The sequence below is a fragment of the Anser cygnoides genome, chromosome 8 (genome assembly GCF_040182565.1).
Source record: "Anser cygnoides isolate HZ-2024a breed goose chromosome 8, Taihu_goose_T2T_genome, whole genome shotgun sequence".
NCBI classification, from domain to species: domain Eukaryota; kingdom Metazoa; phylum Chordata; class Aves; order Anseriformes; family Anatidae; genus Anser; species Anser cygnoides.
This window is the reverse complement of record NC_089880.1, coordinates 6,316,968-6,340,913: the sequence shown is the minus strand read 5'-3', so window position 1 is coordinate 6,340,913 and position 23,946 is coordinate 6,316,968. Positions and strand designations below refer to the sequence as shown.

Sequence of the window (23,946 nt, the reverse complement as noted above, 5' to 3'; positions counted from 1 at the left end):
GCAGAGACATTAGAGATAGATGAGTTATGAAGAAGGTAAGTATATTCAATCAGTTGCTCTCTATTGGCTTGAGGGTAATCTCTGTCATATTACAATGTACTGATTTATGGACTAATTAGTTGTACAAAACAAAAATATTTATAGAAAATATTTCTCTCAAGCAGCCACCAAACCAGCCAAACAAAAGGAAAATGGATTTTGTGTATTAAAAAATTAAATTCAATATATATTTATGAGCCCATTCAAAATGTAGAGTCGTTTTGCTACCAGATTTCCAGTAAACAGAAATACCCATGCATCACAACCTAATTGTGTCAGTATCTAGGCATTTATGGAGGAAATTAAATGCCTAAGTTATAGGCATTTCCAGCTATTAAAAATATTGTATAATAATTTATAAAGTCATAATAGAATTATTATACGTGCCTTAATAAATCCAATAAAGTAAAATTCAGACAAGGAGGGGGGAAAAACAGATAGCCAATGTCTTCCTTTTGGAAGAGGATTTTAGTGTTTTACTGTTTTTTTGTTTATGCATGTCTTCTAATTTCTCAAACTGTTATGATGCCTCCAATTATTTTGACTCATATATAACATCCCTTCAAAAAACTGTGGCTGTTCCTTCTAGCTTTAGACTGGAGTTGCAAAAGAGAAAAACCCAACACAGCGCAATCGAAAGTGTAAGGTATGTAGCACAATATTCAAACTCCAAGTGTGGAAGGCAAAGACAATGTTTTGGGAGGTGTAATGTAAAATAGACTTAGATAAGATAATTTGAAATAAGTGGGTGGCAAATACATGCAGATGGAAGACTATTTAACTTCAGGCTTGTATAATTTGGATGGAGCAGGAAATTGTAGGTCTTAGTACTTAATGCGGTGGACGAGGTGTCAGAATTAATCTCTCATGCTGTAATTGACTTTGTAAGTCTCTCAGCATCTTAAAGCTTCAGTCTGCATGAATAAAATGGAAAGACTATGCCTCCCTGCTTTGCAGTAGTGTCATGAGGCTAACCTCAGTGAAGTCTGGGAGATACTCAGATGCTAGATATCGTCAGTAAACGAGAAACCTGTCAAAAAATTGTTCACCAGTAAATCTACATAGTTTAGTCATCATTCCTTACATCCTACTCCATGAGAGGATTGTAAAAGTAGTTGTGACTCGGTACCAGATCTAGGGAGGCAAAAGAGCACTGCCAAGACTAATTCATAAGTACCAATCCACCTACTTTTTGCCTGTGGGAGATCTCTAGAGCAAAGTAATAAATATATTTTATGAGGGCATAGAAAAAAAACCTGAAATTAAGGAGGAAAGCAAGCTGTAGGATGGCAAAAGAAAGCAGTATAATAAATGTAATTACTGGAGCGTTCTACCTGCCAGTTCTCTCATCCTACCAAGCAACAGTAATTAGAGGTAAGAGATGTTAACGAGAAATGGATTGAATGAGTCAGTGTAGCCGTTCAGAGCCTAGTTCAGTCCAGTGTTGAACATGGTGACAGCAGATGCCAAAAGAAGGCCTGGAGGGAACACGTTCTCTTCTGAACACATTTCATTTTCTGTATACTTCTAAGAATTACATTCCATGGTTTTGGAGGTGCCTGACAAAAAGCAGATGTAACTGCTGCTGTGCTTTGCCTTCAGGGAGACTTGTGGCTTGGTTTCTTGAAAGGTGCAGAAGGCCAGCTTCTTCGTGAACATCTGTACTAGATGACCAGACTAGAGCTGCTAAATTCACAGCTGGTGCCAGCAAAAAGTCAAAGACAAAGGAGAGGTAGCGTGGATGGGCCTAGGGTCTGCCAGCAGATAAGTCGGCAGTGTTTCACCTAGACCAGGAGGTGAAAGCCTTGAGTGAAGATTATCTCGTCTAAGCGAGGCTCAAGTCCTGCAGTATCCAAATGAGGGATTAAAATGACAAATGCTGTGTCTGTGGAACTATTAAGTCTGTATAGTATCTAAATTTGTCTTTTTCCTGAGATCCTAGCACACTTCTTTTCTGGGGGCAACTTAAATTTTTTCTTTTTACTCTGCAAGTGCTGTGTTTTCTCCAAATATTGTAACTCTTGAAAACAGTGGATTTTTTGGCCTTTTTCCCTCCTTTGAATTTAAGCTTTGCATAACTCGACTATATATTAAACATTGCAATGATATATAAATCATTATATATGTGGCTTTGTAAATTACAGTTGAATGATATAGACTTTCGTTTCCTGTTCCACAAGAATAGAGGAAAGTCCACTTCACTGTACATTTATTGCAATAAACAGTAAGGGACAGACTCGTGAAAATCAGGCAGTTTCTATTTAGAATGCAAAGCTATCCAAATTATTGAGGTTTTGTCTTACGTGTAACATATTTTTCTTAAACTTTAAACACTTACATGTAGGAATACACAAGTTCTTTTCACCCTAATCAATGCCTCTATTTCTTGTCTTTGAAGAAGAGTACTCCGGTACTCCATCTTGAGCCTCTCCTGCAGTCTTGAACTGTAAAGGCTGTCAGTATACAGTATTGCACTGACATCATTATTCTTGGAAGGTCTTGTTCAGACATACAAATGTCAGAATTAAATTCTTAGTAATGGATTTCTTGGATGTCACAAAGACCTGCACAGAGAACTCAAGTGAAAATGACATAATGTGAGAAACAGTACTCATCTGAATTTGGTTTCATTTTCTCAAAACAAACATACCTCAAAACACACTCATCATTCTCTTTCCCCAGAATAACTGTTATTACTTCAGTTTCTCAACAATGGTTCGCCTGTAGTATAAGAATTGTATTACCAGTGCTAACAGTAAACTTGAACACGTGTAGCAACTCCATTCAGCAGCATAGTGCGGGTAACTTAGTAAATGTAACGGGCACGTGCACACACGCGCTTGCACGTACAAAGGTTTTGACAGGGGAATGATGACCTTGGGTGAGATGTGGCTGTCCCTCTGATGGATGCAGGGCTGATGTCATCCTGTTGTGCTTTCTGTAGCTAGACTGTCGCTTAGTTCTGCTGACTGCTGTGAACTCTGATTCAGTGCGCTTCCATGATGTGATTTTTATCCTGGTCCTTCTCAGAAATGCCAGCAACAGTTGCACAAATTCAATCCTGAAGCCCTCAGAGTCTGTTAGTTCTGCAGATTGCATAATATTAGTCTTTGCTGTATTCTCTGAGACTGTACAATTTCTCAAGTGCTATTTCATCATGTGTATGTTTGGTTCTGCACACATAATAATGGTCAGAAAAACCATGAAGGGAAACATATGCTTTGTACTGGAATTTTGTCTGTTGCACATTGTGGCAAAAATGGTGTGTCTTAGTGAACATGCTGTACTGGTGATGAACCTTCATTTCATTAAATGAAATGCACCATATGGTGCAAAATGCTGCTGTTCTGCTTGTCTGTTTTGCATACACTTTTTACATTTTTCTGATATTGGATGATGGTAGGAAAGGTAGTAAGTTGGTTAATATAAGCATTTCTGTTTTATCATGTCAGATTTGGGTTTTGGTGGATAAATATTTGCATTCTTAAATAATTAAACATACGATTTTTCTTAGCAATAAATTGATTGACCGTGTCTTAATATTTACGTCTGTAACTTTGCATTTCTAAGGACAAACATGAAGGCAGGGCTGGAGGCTGGCTGAAAATCTGGTCTTGCATATTTTATGAAAAATATTACTCAAATTTCTCACAGGTGAATAAACTGCATGCATGAATGAATCTAGTTAATTCAATAGTTTAATAAACCTAGAATCCCAGTGAGGCTATAACAAATCCCCCTGGTGTCTTGGAGTTATGAAAAAGATGTATAAAATTATATGGAAGCAGAAGAGCTCTTTCTAAATATGAGGAGTCTTTTGCACATTATTTTTTTCTTCTATTCACAACATGAAATAACTTCTTATCTGTGGCTAAGTCATGATAAAATATTAGATCAATTATTGTCTGAGGGCAATATCTCAGTTTAATGTGAGTCCAACTAGATTTTCTTTCTTTGAATAGTTTGTTTTTGAAACGGTTATGCAGCACTGTGATAGATGTCTTTATCTTAAAGTCCTTTTGAGAAAGATGGCTATAGCTTCATGTGGACATTTCTGCTGCTCCCTCATCAAGGAGCAAGACCTTGTCTTAAGCTGCACTGTCTTCAGATGTTAAACATGGGGATCCCAGATCATCAGAATGAATTCTATGGCTAGAAACACAGCAATTGCAAGTGGACTAGGATTGACAGATTTATCAAAATAACTGAAACCAATTTAACTGCCTAAGTTTAATTATGAATGTTAGGTTTAAGGTCATTGTACTCTGAACCATGATCTAGGCAACTAAATGATGTGGAGTTTTTGGATGGTAAGTCTTCCAGGACAGAGAATTATAACTCTATGGTAGGGTCCTTTTGCTGCTTTCTGATACAGAACCAAAATCCCAGGTTAGTGATCAAGGTGTTTTTTTAGTTTGTTTGTTTGTGGTTTTTTTTTTTTTTGGTGTTGTGTGTGTTTGCTATTTTACAGGCAGTCGCAGGGACAAGATTACCCCCCTTCCAAGAAACCCATAATATGTTTGAAAGGGTGTATGTTTTCAGCTGAAAAATAAAGCAACATTCCACATTATCATGGGAAGATCCCACTATATCTTCAGCAACAGGAATCTTGTTTCTTTTACAGTTTTTCTGAAATGGGAAACAGGTTCTGTCTTCATTTTCCACTGAATTCAATGAAGAAGCAGGTAAAGCAATGCCATGCAGTGTAAAACTCCTCTCTCTACAGATGTACAAATTTTTGCAACTGTATTTGGCATAAAATAGCAGAAACTTGCATTCAAAAATTTCACTTAGTGAAGTTTTGTGAAGTTCAGAGGAAAAAATAATGAAGCTGAAGAAAACGACGATTGATATGAAAACTTGCCAGTGAATGTACTCCTAAAATCATGATTTTATTAATAGGTGAGGGAGGATAAAACAAACAAAAAGGTAGCTAATTAATGTGGAAAGACGTATACTCTGCACTGGTTTAGAAGATCATAACCACATGAAATTGGAATGCAGCTGAATTGATTATGTTCTGATATTCATTATACTTCAGTACTGCTGGCAGAATATCTTCTAACAAAATGTGCATAACATGCTTTCTTAGCACTTTCATAAAGCCTTAAGTTTATGACAGCTTAAGTGCATCTTTTCCAATAATTGCACAATCTGAGTTTAGTCTGTGCTAATAAGCATTAAGGAAACTTAAATTCCACATCTTAATATCAGAAATCCGCTTAATTATAAGTGTCTGGCTTTGCATGTCACCTGTATTAGCGTTTATATTCCTCATTAAGTCTGCAGTATAAGTTTCTGTTTATTGTCATGAATGTTCTTTTAATGTATACCTTCAATCTAATGTAGACCATCACTGGTAACCACCCAAGCTGTAAATTTTTCTTTGCCTTATCTTAGCCCAGTGAAACAAAGTGCTGATGTAAACAGCAGATATTCTACGTGAAGGGCCCAGGTTGACAGCCTGAAGAAATACCAGCGTGTTATCTTCATTGTCATCTTCACATGAATCTTTAAAGAAATGAAGACCTGGTGTGCCTACCTGTTTCTGGAGGGTGGGCACGCAAAACTTCCCTCAGCAGAAAGAGCTTAGCCATGAAGGCAGTGCCCTAAATTGTGCTCTGTTCACCATTTGGAAGAGGCAGCCAGGTAGAATTTATTTCTCTCAGGAATTTTTCTTTTGCTGATTAACAGTTTTCCGTAGTAGGCTATTATGTTGGTAAAATATTTACAGCCATTATGATGAAAATTGCCAGGAAATGAATTCATATAGTCTTGCTACCTTTTGATCCAACCCCCCACTTCCCCCCCCGGACTTTGAAATGCTGCTGTAGTTTTGCCTTGCCTCTCTATTCTTGCTATTCATTTCTGTCACACTCAGTAATTGGCCTAATAAAAGGCAGAAACAAGAATTTATTACACCTTGGGCAATACTTAAAACAAACTTTATTTGCTGGAGCAGCACTTTTTATCTACTTGCTGCTGTATATTTTGACACTCCTTCTAAATATTAAATTTGACTTTATTAAAAGTTAAATCTTATTTTTTTGATTGCTGCTGTTTTTGCAGTTTCTTAGGCAGACTAGTACACATACAAACATCATTTTAATGATGCTTTTGGAGAAACGGTTTAAGCTGTGGCTATATCTACTTCATTACTGCCCAAATCCACAAAAATTGTGTGATTTAAAGACTGGTTTCCGAAATACCTTGTGAATTAGTTTGGAATAATTTCTGTGATGACTTGAGAGAAGAAAGATGAGAACTATTCAACTTTTCACACCTCTTCCATGCTTAGGATTTGATGATTAAGATTTCGATTTCCTCAAGCAAATGATGTGCTTTGTTTCAAATTGTTTGGAAAAACACTGACAGTAGTAAAATATATAAGTAGGTTAGATTGTTATGATGTAATTTCTACTGTTGAATCTGTTCTTTCACATACGAGGTGGTACAATGATTTATTTTTTTTCCCTAAAATGTCTTAAGAAATAGCAATACATAATCCTGGAATTATTTATGCAGGAATTTTTATTCTTTGAACTCTTCCAGTGTTAAAGCAACAAGAAAACATTTAGAACGTCCTTTGGTGGAATCTTATTACACTTGTTATATATGTAAACTGATATTCTTTGATGCCAGCACGTTGCCCATACAGAGAAATCTCTGCACAATTAAATGAAAGGTAAAAGAAAAGGACTAAATAAAAAGTAATATTTTTCTCTTATCTGATTAGAATTAAATACGTTAACAAATTGTCTGGTAACACAAATAGGCAATAATACAAAAAATCTACATTGTACATTATTTCAAGAAAAATAACTTCATTTGAATACAAAAGGATAAATACACTTTGTCCTATAGCCACTCTTGTACAGTAGGTGAACACAGCATCTTACTGATGCAGTGCTGCTAAGTTATACAAGGAAATGACTGGCTTGAGTTTTATTGAGGGGGCTGTTACACATGTGCATCACTAACATCAGACAAAGAAATCTTTCAACCAACAAGGGTTACAGAGCAACGTTCACTAAAGCACAGGTAGGAAAGGATTCAGGGACTGAAGCAGGCCAATATGGCAGCTTTTACAGATTTCCTTATACCCACAATGCACTGACAGCAAAGAATGCCTTTATTTGGTCGGTCCACACACCGGGCGGAGGTACAGTAGCGCACCAGAGAGGAGTAGCAAACATTTTTGAATTCTGTTTCCATTTCTGGGGCTGTCGAAGCCCTTTGTCCTGTGTGAGCTCGGCAGCTAGTGCTGATTTGACAGAATAGGCTGCTGCCAACCCGTCTCGGGTCGCGGGGAACAGTCTTGACTCAGAGCACTGTCCGTAACTGATTAATATGGCTTAGTTCAGTTAGGCCTTCCTAGTTTGTATGTAGTATTTTTTCTCTTTTTCCTTTTTTTAAATTTCAGTAGCAAACGCTTGGGTTGTGTTTTGTTTTCATGTGGCACATTCTTTTGAAGCAGTCCGAATATGATGCCATCAACCATACGGAGCCTAGCATGTGCAAAGCCCAGTTGCTCCTAGTAGGGCAGTCAGCAGTAATAGGGGACCGTGAGATATTGCCCCCTGGCCGGAGTTTTGGCTGCAGCCTCCTGGATCCCTTTCGCACTTCAGCTTCTCACACAAAATGCCAGTGTAGGCTGGAGGGCACTGGCATCGCACGTTGTTGATGCACGTTCCTCCATTCTGGCAATGCAGGAGCTCATTGTCACATACATTTGCTGCAAGATAGCAGGGGAGGGAGGGAGGGAGAGAAAAGCAGAGTAAATATAAGTTCAGCTACAGGAGAAATTCTGCACTAAAATCAGAACTAAAACACTAGTGGCTCATCTCATGCTTCCCTCCTCTTCCTGAGACATGTAAGCAGGGGACATGTTCTAGTTTTTAAAAACTTCAAGTCTGAATTTGGTTTATTTGCTATTTTCTCTTCATTTTTTTAAAGCTGTAGTCTTGGAGAATCTTATCCACTTCAGACTGCTGAATATTAACTAACAATATTAGTAATGAATTAATAATGAAATATGAAGATTAATACCTGCTTTGTGCCATTGGCTGCTATTTTATGGTTACTACTGAACTGGAACTATAGGTGAGTTTGTTGTTACTTGAAAGAGGCAAGGTGCTTAAGGCTTTTGGACAACATGAGCAGTGGTTAAAAATGCAATGTGGCTTTGCTGAAGTAAAAAGATCTGTATGAGAAGACAGGATTTTGTAATCAAGAATTGCACATATCAGTGATCTGAAAAAATATGCAAAAAATAAGGCAAGCACAGGCAGGAATATCAGCATGCTATTTGATGGGGATTTTATGCTATGTACATATGGAAATAAAAGATCAAGTTGTAATTTCCATTACAGATCAAATATTTATTCTTAACTAAGTTTGTTGCTTTGGTACAAGGGTATCTGACAAAACTATCCTAGTTAGACGTTGTAGCCTGATATAACAACTTCAGAAATCAGATTTGACAAAAGAATTGAGAGAAAGTAACACAAGCAGTGGTTTTAGAGAGTTGCATCACACTTTGTATATGAAAATTTGGCAGCTTTTTATTTTTTAACTACTAAATATCAGTCAAAATATTTCACTCGGTAACTATATAAAAACAAGAGGAACGTACTACTTGAACGTGTCAATCTGTGTTTTATTCCAGAGAAAAACACTAGTAGAATATGTGCTAGCTTACAGCTCTGTCTTACATGGGAGTGGTGATTTTAATAAATATTTTGCACCTACTGTTTAGGCAGGATGTAACAGTAAAAATTTTCCCTTAAGGAATTAAGGAATGGTTTGGTTGAGATAAACTTAACATTATATGCTGTTTATACAAATATTAGCCTGGAAATAACCTTATTAATTCAGAATAGGAGAAAATATTCTTCCTTTTACTTTAAACATATTGCTATTTAGTTGTACAAAAAGTACAGTTTTATAAGTGTTAACTTGTTCTTAAAACCAACCCAAATATTATGAAAACTAAAATCCAAACAGCCTATGTCCTTAAGAGACAGAGGTCTACATAAATCTATACAATTTTGTGTACCAAGAATGTTACTGGCAATCTTATCTGCCCTGGCTTGATTTCAGAAAAGACATTTTCTCATTTTGGAAGGGCTCTGACAACTGCTTTCTAATGTTATGCATCCAAGTGGGCCAAATACTAATGCAGTGTGTTACACAGATGTACTTGAGAGAGAACAACTAAATACCTTTTTTTTAGTGATAACTTCAGTAATCAAAGCTCCATACTAAGTGCTCTGGAGTTGGAATTGTCCAGTTTATGAACTGTGACATCAAAACTTGAATATTAAGGTGCAACAGACAATACATGGGTGGCATCCATACATCTGAATTTGATGTTCTGTATATTCACTATAACAAAGTCTTTATTATGCACGAGGAACAGTAAATCGCAACCAAATAAATGTGGTGAGCTTAACAGCCCAGAAAAGTATAATGGCAACAGGCTGAAAAAATGAAGTGGATTTTAAGTCAATATTTGAGTTATATAGCCTCAGTTATAACAGATAATTAAAGCTGACCTTATTATTCATATTGTATATATTTAGCCATATCAAATGTAAAATCAAAACAATTTGCCAGATGGTACAGCCACTGTACCTATTTGTTCTGGACTACTCATTGCTGGGATGCTTCCTACAATTCAGGCAATGAAAATGGTGAAATATGTGTCCCATCAATACTGACTGTTTGCCTCGAATAATTGGGTGGAAATCAATAGTGAATTAAGTACTACTTTTTAAACAGCAGATGAGATATTTCACTTCATGTTTGGCCCTGAATATATTGTCCCAAATTTTCCAAGTATTTAGTAACACAAATTTGTTTTCCAATAGCTGTACCATTTTTAAACTTATATTGACAACGATAGCCTGTTATTTTAGGAGGACGTCAACCCAGATGCTGATTATGTTGTTACAGATTGCTGGATATGGGTGATGGTGCTGTCTGACACACTGATGCAGGCTGCTATCAAATGCCTCTAGTTATCGTTGTATACAAAATTTTGGATATAATGTTACAGATACTGAAGTTTTAAATCAGACTGTTTATTTCTTACTTCAAGATTTTCTTTAAGGTACTTAAGGGATGGATCAAAAGCTTCTCTCCAGTATTTCTTGTGTACTGTTTTTGCCCACAGAAATGCAGAAAAGTAAATACAGTAGAGTTTAATATTCTTAGCAAAGTACTTGCAGCTGGAAATTATTGAATTGTTAATTTGGTGTTATCAAAGCTTTTTTTCCCTTAGTTTAATCCTGTGTTTCTTTTGCACCCACACACGTACACACATGTATGTATTATGTAGATAGCAATTGTGGTGATTTGGAAGTAAAACAGTTGTGAAATGAAATCCCTTTATTTTTTGTCACTTTTAATTTTATTCTGACCAACTCTAATACCATTCCCAACTTTCAGAGGGCATGGCAAGGATGACTTTTAAAATTTAAATATTAACTAATTGTTAGCTAACCATTATTAAGTTTTTTCAGTTTGGATTTGGATTTGCTGTAGCTAATGAGTGTAGCACATCAGCAACATAGAAATGTGTGTTCACTGGAGTGTTTTCACTGAAGTTTAGAACAAAATTTATTCCTTGAAGAAAACTAGTCAACATTCTGCCAAGACATAAGAAAGGCAAGTATATTGATTGGTGTTTTGAAAATTAGTAATGTTTCTGATGTTAATGTGATATTTTGCTAGGATACATATTATAACACATTTCAGAAGTGGCTTCTCTGTTTTACTCTGAGAAGACAGCTGCTGAATGGGGCCAGGAGGGCCAGGAAGTTGGAGACCCCTTGCTCTGTGTTGAAGTCCAAGGACAACTGTTGTAACTCATGCTGGAGCGTGCAGGTAGGACTGGTGGAGTCCAGCACATGCCTGGTAGGGTTTCCTGCCCATTGCACCCTTTCTGCCTTCTACCTACTTTACTCTGGCCTACTCTTATACACCGAACAGTGAAATACTGCCTCCACTGCAGAGAGATGTCGAACTAGCTTTGCCTTAGCTCTGTCATTGGCTATTAAAAGTTAACAATTAAAGAAAAGCCCTTTTTTCAGCGTATCAAAATAAATGCAAGTAGAAAGGGAGCATTTGCATCATCTGCTTAGTGCCTCTGAATTAACTGTGAAAGAATTGCTGTCTGTTGCCTGTTTAGGCAAGAGGATTAACTGATGTATTTTGAACTGCATTCTAGTGTAAAGATGCCTAGGTTGCTTTTTATAGGCAGGAGTGAATTGTCTTTTTTTTTTTTTCTTTGAACTACTACATTGTGAGCATAGCTAGGAACAAAGGTCAGCTCTGCCATCCTCCTGCTCTTCATGTTATTGGCAGGACGCTGACAACCAGCTGTGAATCACAGAAGACCTACATCTTCATTATTCATGTTCAGCATTTGGTGTCCAAAACTATGCTTGGACAATCCATTTTTTCTATTTTTTTTGTAATTGGAAAGGTGTCAGGTATCAAATTCTGATCAAAGAATGAAACACTGAAGAAACAATGAAAATAAAAACTAATTTTGAATTAGTCATACTTGACTCCTAAGACTTGTGTGGCTAAACTAGCTGTGAGTTTGCTGGCAGATCTTCATGAATTAGAAGACAACGCATCAAATCGATTATTTAAGGAACAAAACAGACATCTGACTTGTTGTGGAGAGTTTCATAGGTTTTTTGAGGGGTATTTCTGAGCACAGTCTCCAGATCTTCTAGTGCTACTGTGGGAAGTGAAATATTTAATGTAAAATAAAGGAAAATTTTATTTTTTTCATAAATAATCAATTTATGATCTAAGCTGTAGTTTGATTATGGGATCTTTAAAAACACTATACAAATGAGAAAGAAAAAAGCTATGTGTAAAGATGGGTAGCCATTTGAAGCTTTTCTCTTCCGGGGGGAAAATGCCTGTAAACTAACAAGTGCTTGCAATTAGTAAGAGATTGTTATTATTTTTAAATTAAAACTTAAGCGTGTTTTCAAAAGTAATCATTACTAAGATATTGAAGCCTCTTTTTACAGGATAAGACCTTTTTAAATACCAAACGATACCTTGCTTCAAAATACAAAAATATTCACAAGTAACTATTTGGTTTGTAATTCCATTGTCATTAAATTTGTAAATGGAATATAAAAGGAAAACAAGGGGAAAAAAAATCTAGTCTTTCAACCAGCTCAAGCAGTTCAAGGGGTAAGTGATATGTGAGTGTTTCACAGAATTTATATTAGGTATTTAATGAACTATATTGAGAGTAGTGTAGATGTTTGACAAATGTCTACTTTCTTCTTAACTGTTCAAGCCTGAATAATACATGGAAATTTCTGAGTCTGTCCAAAACGCATCCTTAATACTTTTGCAGCTTCTTGAAAAAAAATAGAGATTATATTAGGGGTGGCTTTAGCTATGAAGCAGAAATCTAGACACATTAACACAAATGCAAGTCTTGTTCTTTTTGATCACCTCAGACACAGCACTGTGCTATTGGCTTATGTTCTTTCTGGCTACTGTGTCTGGGCATCTTCAAAGAATATGCAAAGAGCTTTTGGTCTGTCTACTGCTCAGACAGGAAATATCATATTGGATTTAAACCCAATTTCTTTTAGCCTCCTATCCTTCCTGAGGGCCATCCAAGAGGGGAGAAAATACATGTACCTTTCTTCATACTACCTTCATTTTTGTACAGCTTGCCTACAGAAGCTTCTTATTCAGCTGGGTTAGCCACATGAACGTGAGAAAGGATGGGCAATTAACTTATAAAATCAAACAAAACCCAAATATCTTTTACTTTTTTTTTTTTTGTGATCTGAGAGGTGGTTTTCCCTTTCCGCATCAAAATCTGTGTTGATTTTGAAATGTTCATTATTTATGGAAACAGCAGAAAGATCATTAACAATGAAGTCACAGAAAAAATAAAAACAAACTTTTTATTAGGTCCTTTTTTTTTTTCTTTCTTGAATTCTTAAGCCTTTCATTTCAAGCAAAGTTTTGTATGATCTCTCCCATCGCTATTTTTCTTCCATGTGGTCTTTTTGTGATAATATTTGTTATAGCTCGCTCTCTCACGACTGTTTCTTCCCTTATCTCTTTTTTGTCTCTCAGATCCTGAGTATTATAGTCCTTGGACAGGTTGGTGGGTTGACAGCTCTGAATATGTTACACACCATTTTGGTCTATTCTAAAGGACTGAAGCAAGTTCTGGCCCTATTTCTGCTGCAGTGAAATCTCCGTACTGTTCCTCAGTAGTTTGTATGAATGACACTACTGAAATAATGAGAATTTTTGACCTTGGATTCCAGCCATTGTTAGTAGCTTTGAAAGCATGCAGGTCACAGGTCTAGTGGCTAAAGAAATTATTTTTGGCTGATTTTTTTCTAATGCATCTGTTTCCTTGCTGCTTCCTATCTAGCAAAGAATGTTATATGAATTCATTTATGGATAGATTTTTAGCACACATGCTAACCAAATACTGTTTCAGAACAATGAACCCATGTTTTTGGTAATTACGTTCATAGGAAGTTTCAATATATGCAGTGGTTGTCTATATAGAGAGATCTGTGAACAGCACATTGAATTGAAATGCTCTGGAAAAACTGGGAGATTTCATCTTGCTACATAAGTTCAGTAAATTGAGGCCAAGCACAAGTGATTTCTTGTCAAGTACAGAATTACTTCCTATGAATGTTATAAAAATTCTGTAACTAGTTGGCATTATTTTGTAAAAATGTAATCACTTAAATGGTTTAAAACAAAACCATTCTATTCCATGAAAGCAACTCCCCCCCCAACCCCTGCCTCCCCCCCCCCCAAAAAAAAAAGCAAGCAATCATAGAATATAAAAGAAATTGCAACAAATAAGGAAGTTTGTGTGTATGCCTACTAAGGGTACAGCCATCTAGGCATACATATAGCAAATGTGCAATACAAAACCTCCGCAGTCACCAAGGAAAGGTATGAATAATATTTTCCTAGTATTTGTTAAATAGACATTAATGAAGCTGGGGCATGCAAAACAGTCTCATTCAAATGCAGAGGTTTAAAATTGTTTCCAATGGTTTCAGAACAGGTGACCACAATCAAAATATTTTCAGCCTGCCAAAGTTAGCAACAACAACTTTCCCCATTATTTGGAAACAATCCTAAGTGTTGTTTTTGTGCAATATAAAAGGACCTCAATTCTGCTATTGTTATGTTTCAAGGATTTCTATGTGGAGCTCTAGTGACACTAATGAGATTTCACACATACAAAGTAAATATTAGGAATGAGGGCATAAGGGCATGGGAAAATTTTAAGTAGTCAGGCTTCTTCTGAAATATTCACAATTGCTGTTACAATTACTGTTGCACACTGCATGACAAAAACCTCAAACTTGTATAACTTAAGCATCTTACTAATTTGAATAACCAGTGTCTAGTAATTACTTAAAGATTTTGTCACTAAGATTTCTCCCCCTACTTTTCTGCCAATTAGGTCTACTACTAGATTATTATTAGAATTTATTGGTTTTTATTTTATTTTATTGTTACCAGTTACATTTACTTCTAAATGGTTTTTAAATGTTGAGCTGCTATGAATATATGTCAAAGTGTTGATCAGACTTATTGTTTCTGAACCAGAGATACCTGATATGAAAAACAGCTATTGCTGTTTTAAACCAAAGATATCCATAATGATATATTTTTGTAAAGTGATACTAACCAACCATTTGCTGCAGTGGGATTAGTAAAACTACCTTATGACACTGCCAAATCGCTTTGATAGCATGGGAAGAGAAATGGTTTGTACTTATCCACCAAGGTGCAATCTGAAGTTGAGACAAAATAAATTAGCGTAGACAAGTACAAGCCTAAGGCATATCTTACTGTGTCACAATTATTGTCTTAAAATGACAGACATTAATACAAAGATCTCTGGTGCAAATTTGAAACAATGTTGTGTTTAATTAAATTGTAAACAATACAAGGAAATCAACATTGACCAAGTGAGAATAGTTTCTAAAGGAAGACATCTCCATCTTGAATTGTCTTAGAAATGCCAATTAGAGGCACAATTGAAATGACACTTTTTAAAATAAAACCCATTTTATTAAGTCATAGGAGAATGATAGGTGGGTAATGAAGAAACTGTGTTTGCTGAAAGTTTCTGGTAGAGTTTTTGGATTGTTTTTCTACATGGAATTTCTGGTCTCTGTGCACAATTTTCACTACAAAACTATTTCTAATCAAATTGCAGGAAACTTCTTCAGAGTTTCTACTTAGAAGATGCAGCTTCTATTCAGAGCTGTCTCCTGTGTACAGCCACAAAATGGATGGCAATTCCTCTCTCCTGTAAATAGGTACTGATTTATCCTGGCATTCACATGGGTAACCATAGTTGATTGCTTTGCTACTGAAAATGCAAAATCCTCTACAGAACAAACTTAATTTTAAGCATGGTACAAAGACAGCGGAGATAGAAAGTTACTCTATTTCACAGGCTATGTCTGTGCTTTCTCATTTTCCATCTGTATTTTTAATCTAAAATTCTTGGATTTAAGTGATAAAAGATATTGAGAAGAAATGCATCAAATCTGTCAAAAGGATGAGGAGAAAGATGAATTTTGGATTTCATACTCTTGCATGATAGAGAAGTCATAATAGCCTTGTCTGAAACAACACCAAATAGCTTGTTAAAATGGCTGAAAACAAATGCAGATTTCATCATATAAGAATTACTGTTGAGATAAACCTCTCCATCTTCCTTGGTTTTAGGAAATGGTTAGTTAACCTTTCAGTTGTATGATTTAGATAGTTTTGATTTTATACTTCTCCAAAAGAGGATGATTCTCAAAGGGGGAAAAAAATCCTCATGCTTTTTATTGCTTTGCTAATGGAGGACTACCGCTGACTTGGTATGACCCTCACCATATTTTAGGATAATCTCAGGAGAGCAATAAGCTTCAGCATAACTTTAGTTACTCAACAGGGACACTACATGCCCCTATCATTCATATTCCACTTAAAAAGTTGTAAGCAGTGGTGCCATTATTTCTATCTTAGAACCTTCTTAAACCATCTGTCTTCTCTTTCCTTAAGTGGGAAGAGAAGCAATAGAATCCACTTTTTTTTCTTTTTTTTTTTTCTAGTGCCAACAGCAAGGTCATGGTTTGGATATAACCACTATCAATAAAAATTGGCTAAGTGCAATAACCCCTCAGATACAGAAGATGCACTGGTCATCAAAAGGCCCTGAACAGCTGGTAGGTGGGATATGGTTCTCCAAATACATGCAGATACTGCCATTAGAGGTGCCAGAGGCTATTTCAGGTGCTTGCACAGGGCTGGTAGATATGTAGTGAGAGCTATGAGAGTTTCACGCTTGTGGGAACGGTGCCAGGAGACCAGCTGGGTCAAGATATGCCTGTGGGTCTCTAGTGGCCGTTAGGTATTTTGGTGTGCCAACAGGCTGTGACTTTCCTGGGTAGCCTGCAACCCTCTTACCTGAAAGCTCTCTGTGGCTCCCCTGCCTGTGTTTGACATCTGCTCTGATACAGTGCTGCTATGCAAGAAACACTAAAGGCTACTGCTATAGAAATTCCGAAGTTGTGAGTAAGAGCTGTGGAAAGTTTTACCTGTGGCCTCCACCCAAGTGCCCTCTGCCCACCAGTGCATTTGAACTCAGACCCTTGCCTTGGTCCTCATCTGCATGACCTGGCAGGCTCAGCTGCTCCCGGTTGATTCTGCCCCTGCCTGTTATGTCTGACTTCCCACCATGATCCCAGACCCAACACACTACAAGGGACATGTCTGGCAACTTGCAGCCAGTGGCCTTGCTGCCACTGAAGCTGCTCTGCTCACCTTGCTCAGGCACTGCAGCAGGACCTCATGCTGGGGAGCTTCCCTCCTTGGTCTCCCCAAGTTCTGGCTTTCCAGCATTGTGGAGCTGCCCACTTCCCCTGCACCTGAGCAGTGCCATCAGACATCTTAAGTCAGGCAATTAGTTCAGTCCTGTCTGGAAAGCTAGCAGGATGGCTTTGCTGTATATTTTCAGCTTCATACACAACAACAGTATTTCCTTAAAATACAACAAGGATCACTTCTACAGAGTACAAAAAAGCAGAAGGCGGCCTGAAGAGCAAACCAAGGCAGAAGCATCCAAAGGTCAGCAATTCGAATACGTGATTATAAATATTCCTCAGGTTTACTCGCTAGGGTTTTTGACTTGCAAGAATGTTTTGAACACAAACAGAACTCTAATTTGCTTACAAAGACAAAAGCTTCTCTTCCTGCTGTCCATCGCAGAGAATGCTGGATTGAAGGCTTTCAAAACCCATGGAATGTCCCTACACACTTAATCCTTTTTGGCAGTAAAATCAGAGAAGACAATCACAAGTTAAAATATTTCCTAATGTTTTAGGAGACGAGTATTCTAATAATTATTTTCCTATTTTTTAATGGAAGAATAGAGAAAGAAAGACAAAGTTGGTGGCTTTTTCTAATAATGACATGAATTCCCCAATAGTACTTATCTGAAGATACATACTTGTATTGGTATTCCTCAAAACAGCTGCATGGCCTTGGATCCTGATGTTCTTAGTAGACAAAACTTAAAATGCTTTCAGTGTTCCTTGGTAAGAAGTTTAATATTAAATTATAAGATTATGTCATTTAATGATAGTATTTTTGTTGTATTCTCTCATAGTTTTTTTTTTTGCTTCCCAAGTATATGATAGATGGGTGCATGTGCATATCCTGTTTTTTCTTTTGACAACTACGTTTTTATTAATGAGGTTAGTATCACTCAGATGCAATAAGGTTGGTTCTTCCTATTTTTTTTTATGCCACTTGCAGCATATGGGAAAAATGGTGTAGGAAAATTCTTTGAGATAAAAATAATTTTGCATTTCAGTGGGTGTTTTTTCTTTTTAAATAATCTAGTTGAATTTATGTATTTTTTACACAAAAGAGGTGTTATATAAACGCTAAATTAAATTTTAAATACTGCTATTCTAAAGTTTTTTGTCATCTATAATCTGTTTCAACTTTCTTATTTTTACTTCTTTGGAATAAAGGCAATTGCATAGAGCATTTTGAAAAATTAGTAACAATCTAATGGAAAGATACGTTATGATGAAGTAAACTACATAAAATAGAGTTTGTAATGGAAACATCAATAATTTTAAATTACACTGTCATAAATAACAAAGATATTAACATGGGATGCATATGTAAATATTAAAGGGAAAGGAAGCTCTGAGGTAATTGATAGATAAATAAATATTTCTGTATTAAGTGTGATTTATCAGCTATGTTATGGTGACCATAGGTAAGAATAAAGCCAAGTTTATATTTATGATTGCTATATGTTCCTCTTAAATGTATTTTTCAAAACAGAGGCATTTAAGACACAAGCAAAATACCCTACTATAGAAGATCAAAACACAAGTGTGCAACGTAAATGGCCTAAGATCTCTCAGCAGATGAACATTCAGAGTTTATGTGACGATTAGTTACAATGTAAAGGTAAAACATTTATAAAGTTCTTACAAAACATAGGAAATTTGAGGGATAATATATATATATATATTTGTTAAAGCAACAATTATCAGGAGATAATCTGCATCTACGTTGACATACTGTGTTGAATGTAGATGAAAGGCTTCAGAGTGCTTTTGTTGAGATAGCTCTGGAATGGGGATAAAAACATGGCCCCGTAGGTCTCACAAAGCTCTTCAGAATGAGTAAGAGTTATTACTGCCAGTGAACAATGGAGAGGTTGATGCCAAGGAAAGCCAAATGATTTGCCTGTGCTAACAAAAGAAGGGTAAAAACATAGGTCCTGTGAATTCCAGTTCTGTTTACTCCATTGCACTGTTTTTTAGATAAATGCAACAACAGAGTTGTTTACTATTTCCAAGGGAATTTGGAGAGTTTCAGGTTGAGAAATGCTTACAAGCTATCAAGTTAAAAAAGGAATATGCAATCTATTCCATTTACAAGTGGCATGTGCAATTGCATAAGATGTTTAAATATTCTTAGTTAGAAATACTGATGTCATGTATGTACCTTCTTTTAATCTGACAGGTCAGAGCTTTAGAAACTTCATATTCATATATCAGAAACATGGTAAAGATTTGCAAATCCTTTTTTTTGTCTCCTGTGCTTTATCTTGGCATTAAAAAAAATCTTATATGTTATTCATTTTTTTTTTTTAATCGCAGTGAAATTGAAAAATGAGACTGAACAGGCAGATTCTTACGTCATAATTTCCTTCTGAAATATACTGGATGATAATATGCTGTCCTGTAAGTGGGATTTTAATTGGTGTAATGATTTACTTTCCTACTCTTTTCACTGGCTTAAACAGCTGGCATGTAGCACTCAGCAGAAATGAGAACTAATAAATTAATGCATCAAATAATTAAAACTATTAGCTGCTTCATGATAGTTTTCATCAACAATATTTATTGTTACACACAGACTTGCTCTAGGTATCAGTGTGCATTTATCTTCATGACAGAGCAGCCACTAGACGGGAAAGCATGGATAATAGACATTTGCATTCCAAGACAGTCCTTTTCAGGCACACTAGTTTTTCTGCAATATGCTGTGCAGGTGTAAACAACGTGATCAGCTTAGCTAGTGTTGTTGAAAACACCTTTTATTTTTCTTAACTGACTTACATTATCACATCATTTAATGTGAAGTCCAAAGGACTCCTGTACTAAAGCACACTACAAAATAACTGTCTTTGATTATACTGCCTTTTAAAATTTCAAAGGCCCCTGTTATTTATTTGTCTTTCCAAAAGTGATGTTTTGGTAACTACACAGTTAAAATGCACAGTTCATTTTGACAGATTGATTGATACAACAGACAGGCTGATCTATATATTTTTCACAATATTATTATGCAGGCTGTTATTAATAAGTTATTGCAATATTTAAACAATGGCACCAATCTCTTTTTTTATCAACTACAGAGTTTCACTACAGTTTAGAAAACATCTGAGTAACAACAGGCCTGGCTTAGACTTGGAAAGAGAGCACTCAATGCATATATGTTTAGTTAATGTCAGAAAAGTTCATTATATGCTCAAATGAACTAAAGATAGTGTGTTTAAACATGTGTATTGATAGTGCTTACTATGACAAAATGTTAAGATAATTCACACATAAAAAAGTTTTGAGTTAAAATTCTCTAACTGTAAAAACTCTTTCCTTCTGTGCTTAACAGAGGGGAAAGTTCTTGTATAACTTTTGATGCACAAATGAGTTAGAATTTAATTATTAGTGAAGACTGAAATAACCTGAGATCCTCAAGGAACAGAGAACTGCAAAGTATGATTTCACTTAGAAGCAATTGCTTTATTGTATTTAAAATTTTCTCCATTTTTTAGTTTATTGTGCTAGAATGTGCTAGTTTATTGTGCTATTATTTAGTTTACTAGGCTAGAATTGAAAAATAATAGGAGACTCCATTATTCTGGACACAGGTAAAATAAGTTGCTTTATAATCAGTGTTACATATTTCGATACATATATTGTATCAATACATTCAAGCTTCATGTTGAAAAGGAATAACTGCTTTACTCAACAAGTCTTCCACTCGTATGTGAGACTGAACAGCCAAGAACTTAGTCTTCTTTCTCATGTTGTGCATATAACAATGTTACTAACTCATACGCTCACCTTAAGGAAGAGTTACACACAATGAAAATGTACTTCTAAAATGTAGATTATTTAAAAGAGTCTGAGTATTTTTCCTTGAGGGACTTTTAGAGAAAAGGAAGAGTTCTGCTAAATACTATTTGGATAATGAAGCTGTATTTCCTGACAAGTTTATCTCCTCCAGTCCAGTCTTGTCCTGTGTCCCAAGCCATCCTCTCATGCTTGCCCCTACCTTACAGAAGCTGAATGCCCATAGCTCCTATCACATGTTCATCCTTCTCTTTCAGCAGATTTGGCAAGGACTGCAATGGAAATCTGCCTCCTCTGCTCACAAATCTCCTCCAGAACTGTATTACACCCCCCTCTTATGGTGAGAACCAGTGTTTATGGCATGCCTTTGTAGAGTCCCAGGTGATGGATGCATGCATACACATGATGTTGGAAGATGAGAAAAGGCTGTAATTCCAGGTAGGATGACTTTTTGTAGGACTGCTCTATGCCGGGACTCTTATGAAGGATCAAACACTGAGGCTGAACACTGAGTTCCCTCCTGCTCCATGGAGGTACGTGGCAAGCACAGCTAGCCATCATGTCACAGGTAATGCCAACCTTTGCATAGATATATGGTCTTGGGGCAGGAGAGACTCCAGCACGGTTTCCTGATCAGGTTTGAAAGACAGGCACAGTGAAGTAAGCGCAGGAGTGGAGTGTGAAATGCAGAGGTTTTATGTTGCCTGTGTGAGACAGCGTTTTTTAAGTGGTAACATGGCAGATCTGAGTGGGATGATGGCTTTCTGAAGACTGCAAGAAAGCTATGGAATGAGTATCTGCTAGACTCAAAGAAAGATGAATGCTGAAAGGAAGGGGCTGGAACTGGAAGAGAGGTATTTGGGCCAAAGCCAGGATGGGTGGGAGAAGGTGAGGGAGGTGCACAACACATCTTGGCTGGCTCAGTGTTTTCTATATGCAACACAGTCAAGGTCTTCTAATGCTGCAGAGCAGGCGTGGGCTGCAGCATCGTTAAGTCGTCATAGTGCCACTGAATAAAAGAAAAGATAAAAACAGAGTGCGCTTCTCTAAGCATCTTTTAATTTGTGTTTTAAATCAGTAAGGGTTTTGCATGAACTAGCAGGTCATTGCACAAAAATTATAGCACTATATGGCTTTACTCTGATAGGTGGTGTAAATCTGGATCCAAATTTCCAAACCCTTGCAGAAATTATGCTGTGTACATGCCTGTGTTTCATGATGTCTTCCCAGTGTACCAACTGGCATGTGTGCGTATGTAATTTGAGTCATTTCAAAACACCTGGCTCTTTTTAAAGACATTTCCATTGCAATACATTTTTGTAATCTGTCTGTAAAGATATATGGAATGATTTTTTTTCTGAGAACTGAAGTCTTCTTGCAGAGAGCTGCAGTTTGCTGCATAATGTCGACACAATGGGGCTGATTTAAGGATGCTATGTTTGCCCTCAATATGAATTTCCTTGCACTAATGGCCCCAGTTTAAATCTTATTGTGGGATTTTCCTGTTCTTGAAATCAGTAGGAAGTAAGCCAGTTTTCTGAACCTTGTGAGAGTAACTTGTTCTTTCTGGATTCTAGTCAGTGCTTATTGCCTCACTATCAAAATGCAGCTTCAGTTCTTGAAAGAAAGAGCTACATGTGGTGAAACTCTTTACTCTCTTTGGAAATGAAATTTTCAACTCTTCAAAGTAGGAGTCCTATTTCAAGATATTCTCACTTTAAAGGGAAGTTCATTTCCCATTTAAAGTATGTATAATATTCAGAGCTCAATGGTGAAGCATCTCATTAACAGGACACCCAACTAAATTGTCTGCAATAGACAGCTATTTCTGTACAGAGAATACTGGAGATGTTGGTTGCTCCCACGCCTGTCAGTGTGTATGGGAGCTGAAAATGGTTAGTGTATATGGGTAAAAGTGGCCTAGCAGTTTTGAAGTGCAAGAATAGATTTTGGGGTCCATTGGAAAAGCCTTTAAATTTAAGTATGAACTACAGTTAGAAATGGGGCTAGCAGCTAAGAGTCCTAGAAAGATAATGATGGCTTTCTGTTCAGCAATTCAGAGATACTCAGTACACAGCTCCACCACTGGGTTCATAAGCTGGAGCAATATTTTGGTTTATCAGCAGACATATTTTCTTATACTTTTCTTTCTACATCTGGAAAACACATGCTATCTGTGTATGTCTAAAAAGCATGAAAGATTTGCAAAGTTACTCCACTAACTCTAGAAAGGGAATGGAATTGGTAAAGTAATAGGCAAAGACAAGTACAAATCAATATATTGTCTTTAGATTCAGCCAATGGCATCAGCGCAGTTGTTTTTATGTAGCTTTCCACTTCTATCTGAACAAAAAGACATAGCTGTTAGAAAGAAAAAAAAAAGGAAGAAAATAGCATATAAAGAAGTACTTGTTAGCTGCAGTTGTAAAAAACACAAAATAGTTTTGGGCGTAATGCTTTAATCGTCATATGAACGAACACGGCCCCTTTAATGTAATTTGCCAAGTTGATAGACTTTCTACATACGTTAATTACCAGCATCTGAATTATGATCATACTCATTCCTATTCTCTGTAGAAATCTTTAAACTTCCAGCACTGTCACAGCTTTCTCTTCTCACTTGATGATTATAGGTAAAAGTTTTATTAACAATTTAATTATTCTCTTTAGAAGCCAACATAATTACAGTGGGCTTGACTCCGCTCCCATTAAAAGTCTTTTTAAATGATTTTGCCATTAGATGTAGTCCAGTGTGAGAGAAGAGCAGTTTGAAATCAACAAAATCGTGCTTCAAAATTGCAGTGATGAAAGAGATTGAAAGGAGTAATACCATTAACATTTTACAGAACATCACAGTACTTGTGTAGGGGCTATCAGCCCCGTCTAAATACATATTGGGTAAATCCTGCAAAACTTCATTCACTTTCAAGGTTCTTATTCGTATGAACAGCTTGACTAAATTATCTGCAGTAAAGAGGAATAGTCTAAGAAGTTCTGACTAAAGAGTTGTGACTAAAAAGCTGGACTGATGTTTATGAGACCAAGCTTTCGTTTCTAATTTTATCATTCTCGTGTTCCTTGTCAAAATATTTACTTGCATGTTTAACTTCAAGGTGAATATGTGTCCTGGTTCCAGTTAGGACAGAGTTAATTTTTCCTCCTAGCAGCTGGTAGGGTGCTATGTTTTGGATTAGGA

The 23,946-nt window shown here is 36.4% G+C and overlaps 2 protein-coding genes across 11 annotated transcripts in view; one reads left to right on the top strand and one right to left on the bottom strand.

Moving 5' to 3' along the window:
- VAV3 (vav guanine nucleotide exchange factor 3) overlaps positions 1–23,946 on the top strand; it is a 275,359-nt gene that overhangs the window by 194,384 nt on the left and 57,029 nt on the right. The window contains exons 29-33 of the mRNA XM_048066888.2: positions 10,830–10,929; positions 15,305–15,407; positions 18,445–18,573; positions 19,272–19,355; positions 21,011–21,283. The gene's annotated coding sequence lies outside the window, so the exon portion shown is untranslated. The remainder of the gene's footprint in view (positions 1–10,829; positions 10,930–15,304; positions 15,408–18,444; positions 18,574–19,271; positions 19,356–21,010; positions 21,284–23,946) is intronic.
- NTNG1 (netrin G1) overlaps positions 6,108–23,946 on the bottom strand; it is a 157,573-nt gene continuing 139,734 nt past the window's right edge. For 2 of the 10 annotated variants that reach the window (XM_067001731.1, XM_048066900.2), the window contains exon 8: positions 6,108–7,774. In XM_067001731.1, coding sequence (XP_066857832.1) covers positions 7,548–7,774 — 227 coding nt within the window. In that variant the 3' untranslated portion in view covers positions 6,108–7,547. The remainder of the gene's footprint in view (positions 7,775–23,946) is intronic. The other 8 variants (XM_067001733.1, XM_067001734.1, XM_067001736.1 and 5 more) reach the window with 6 other exon arrangements.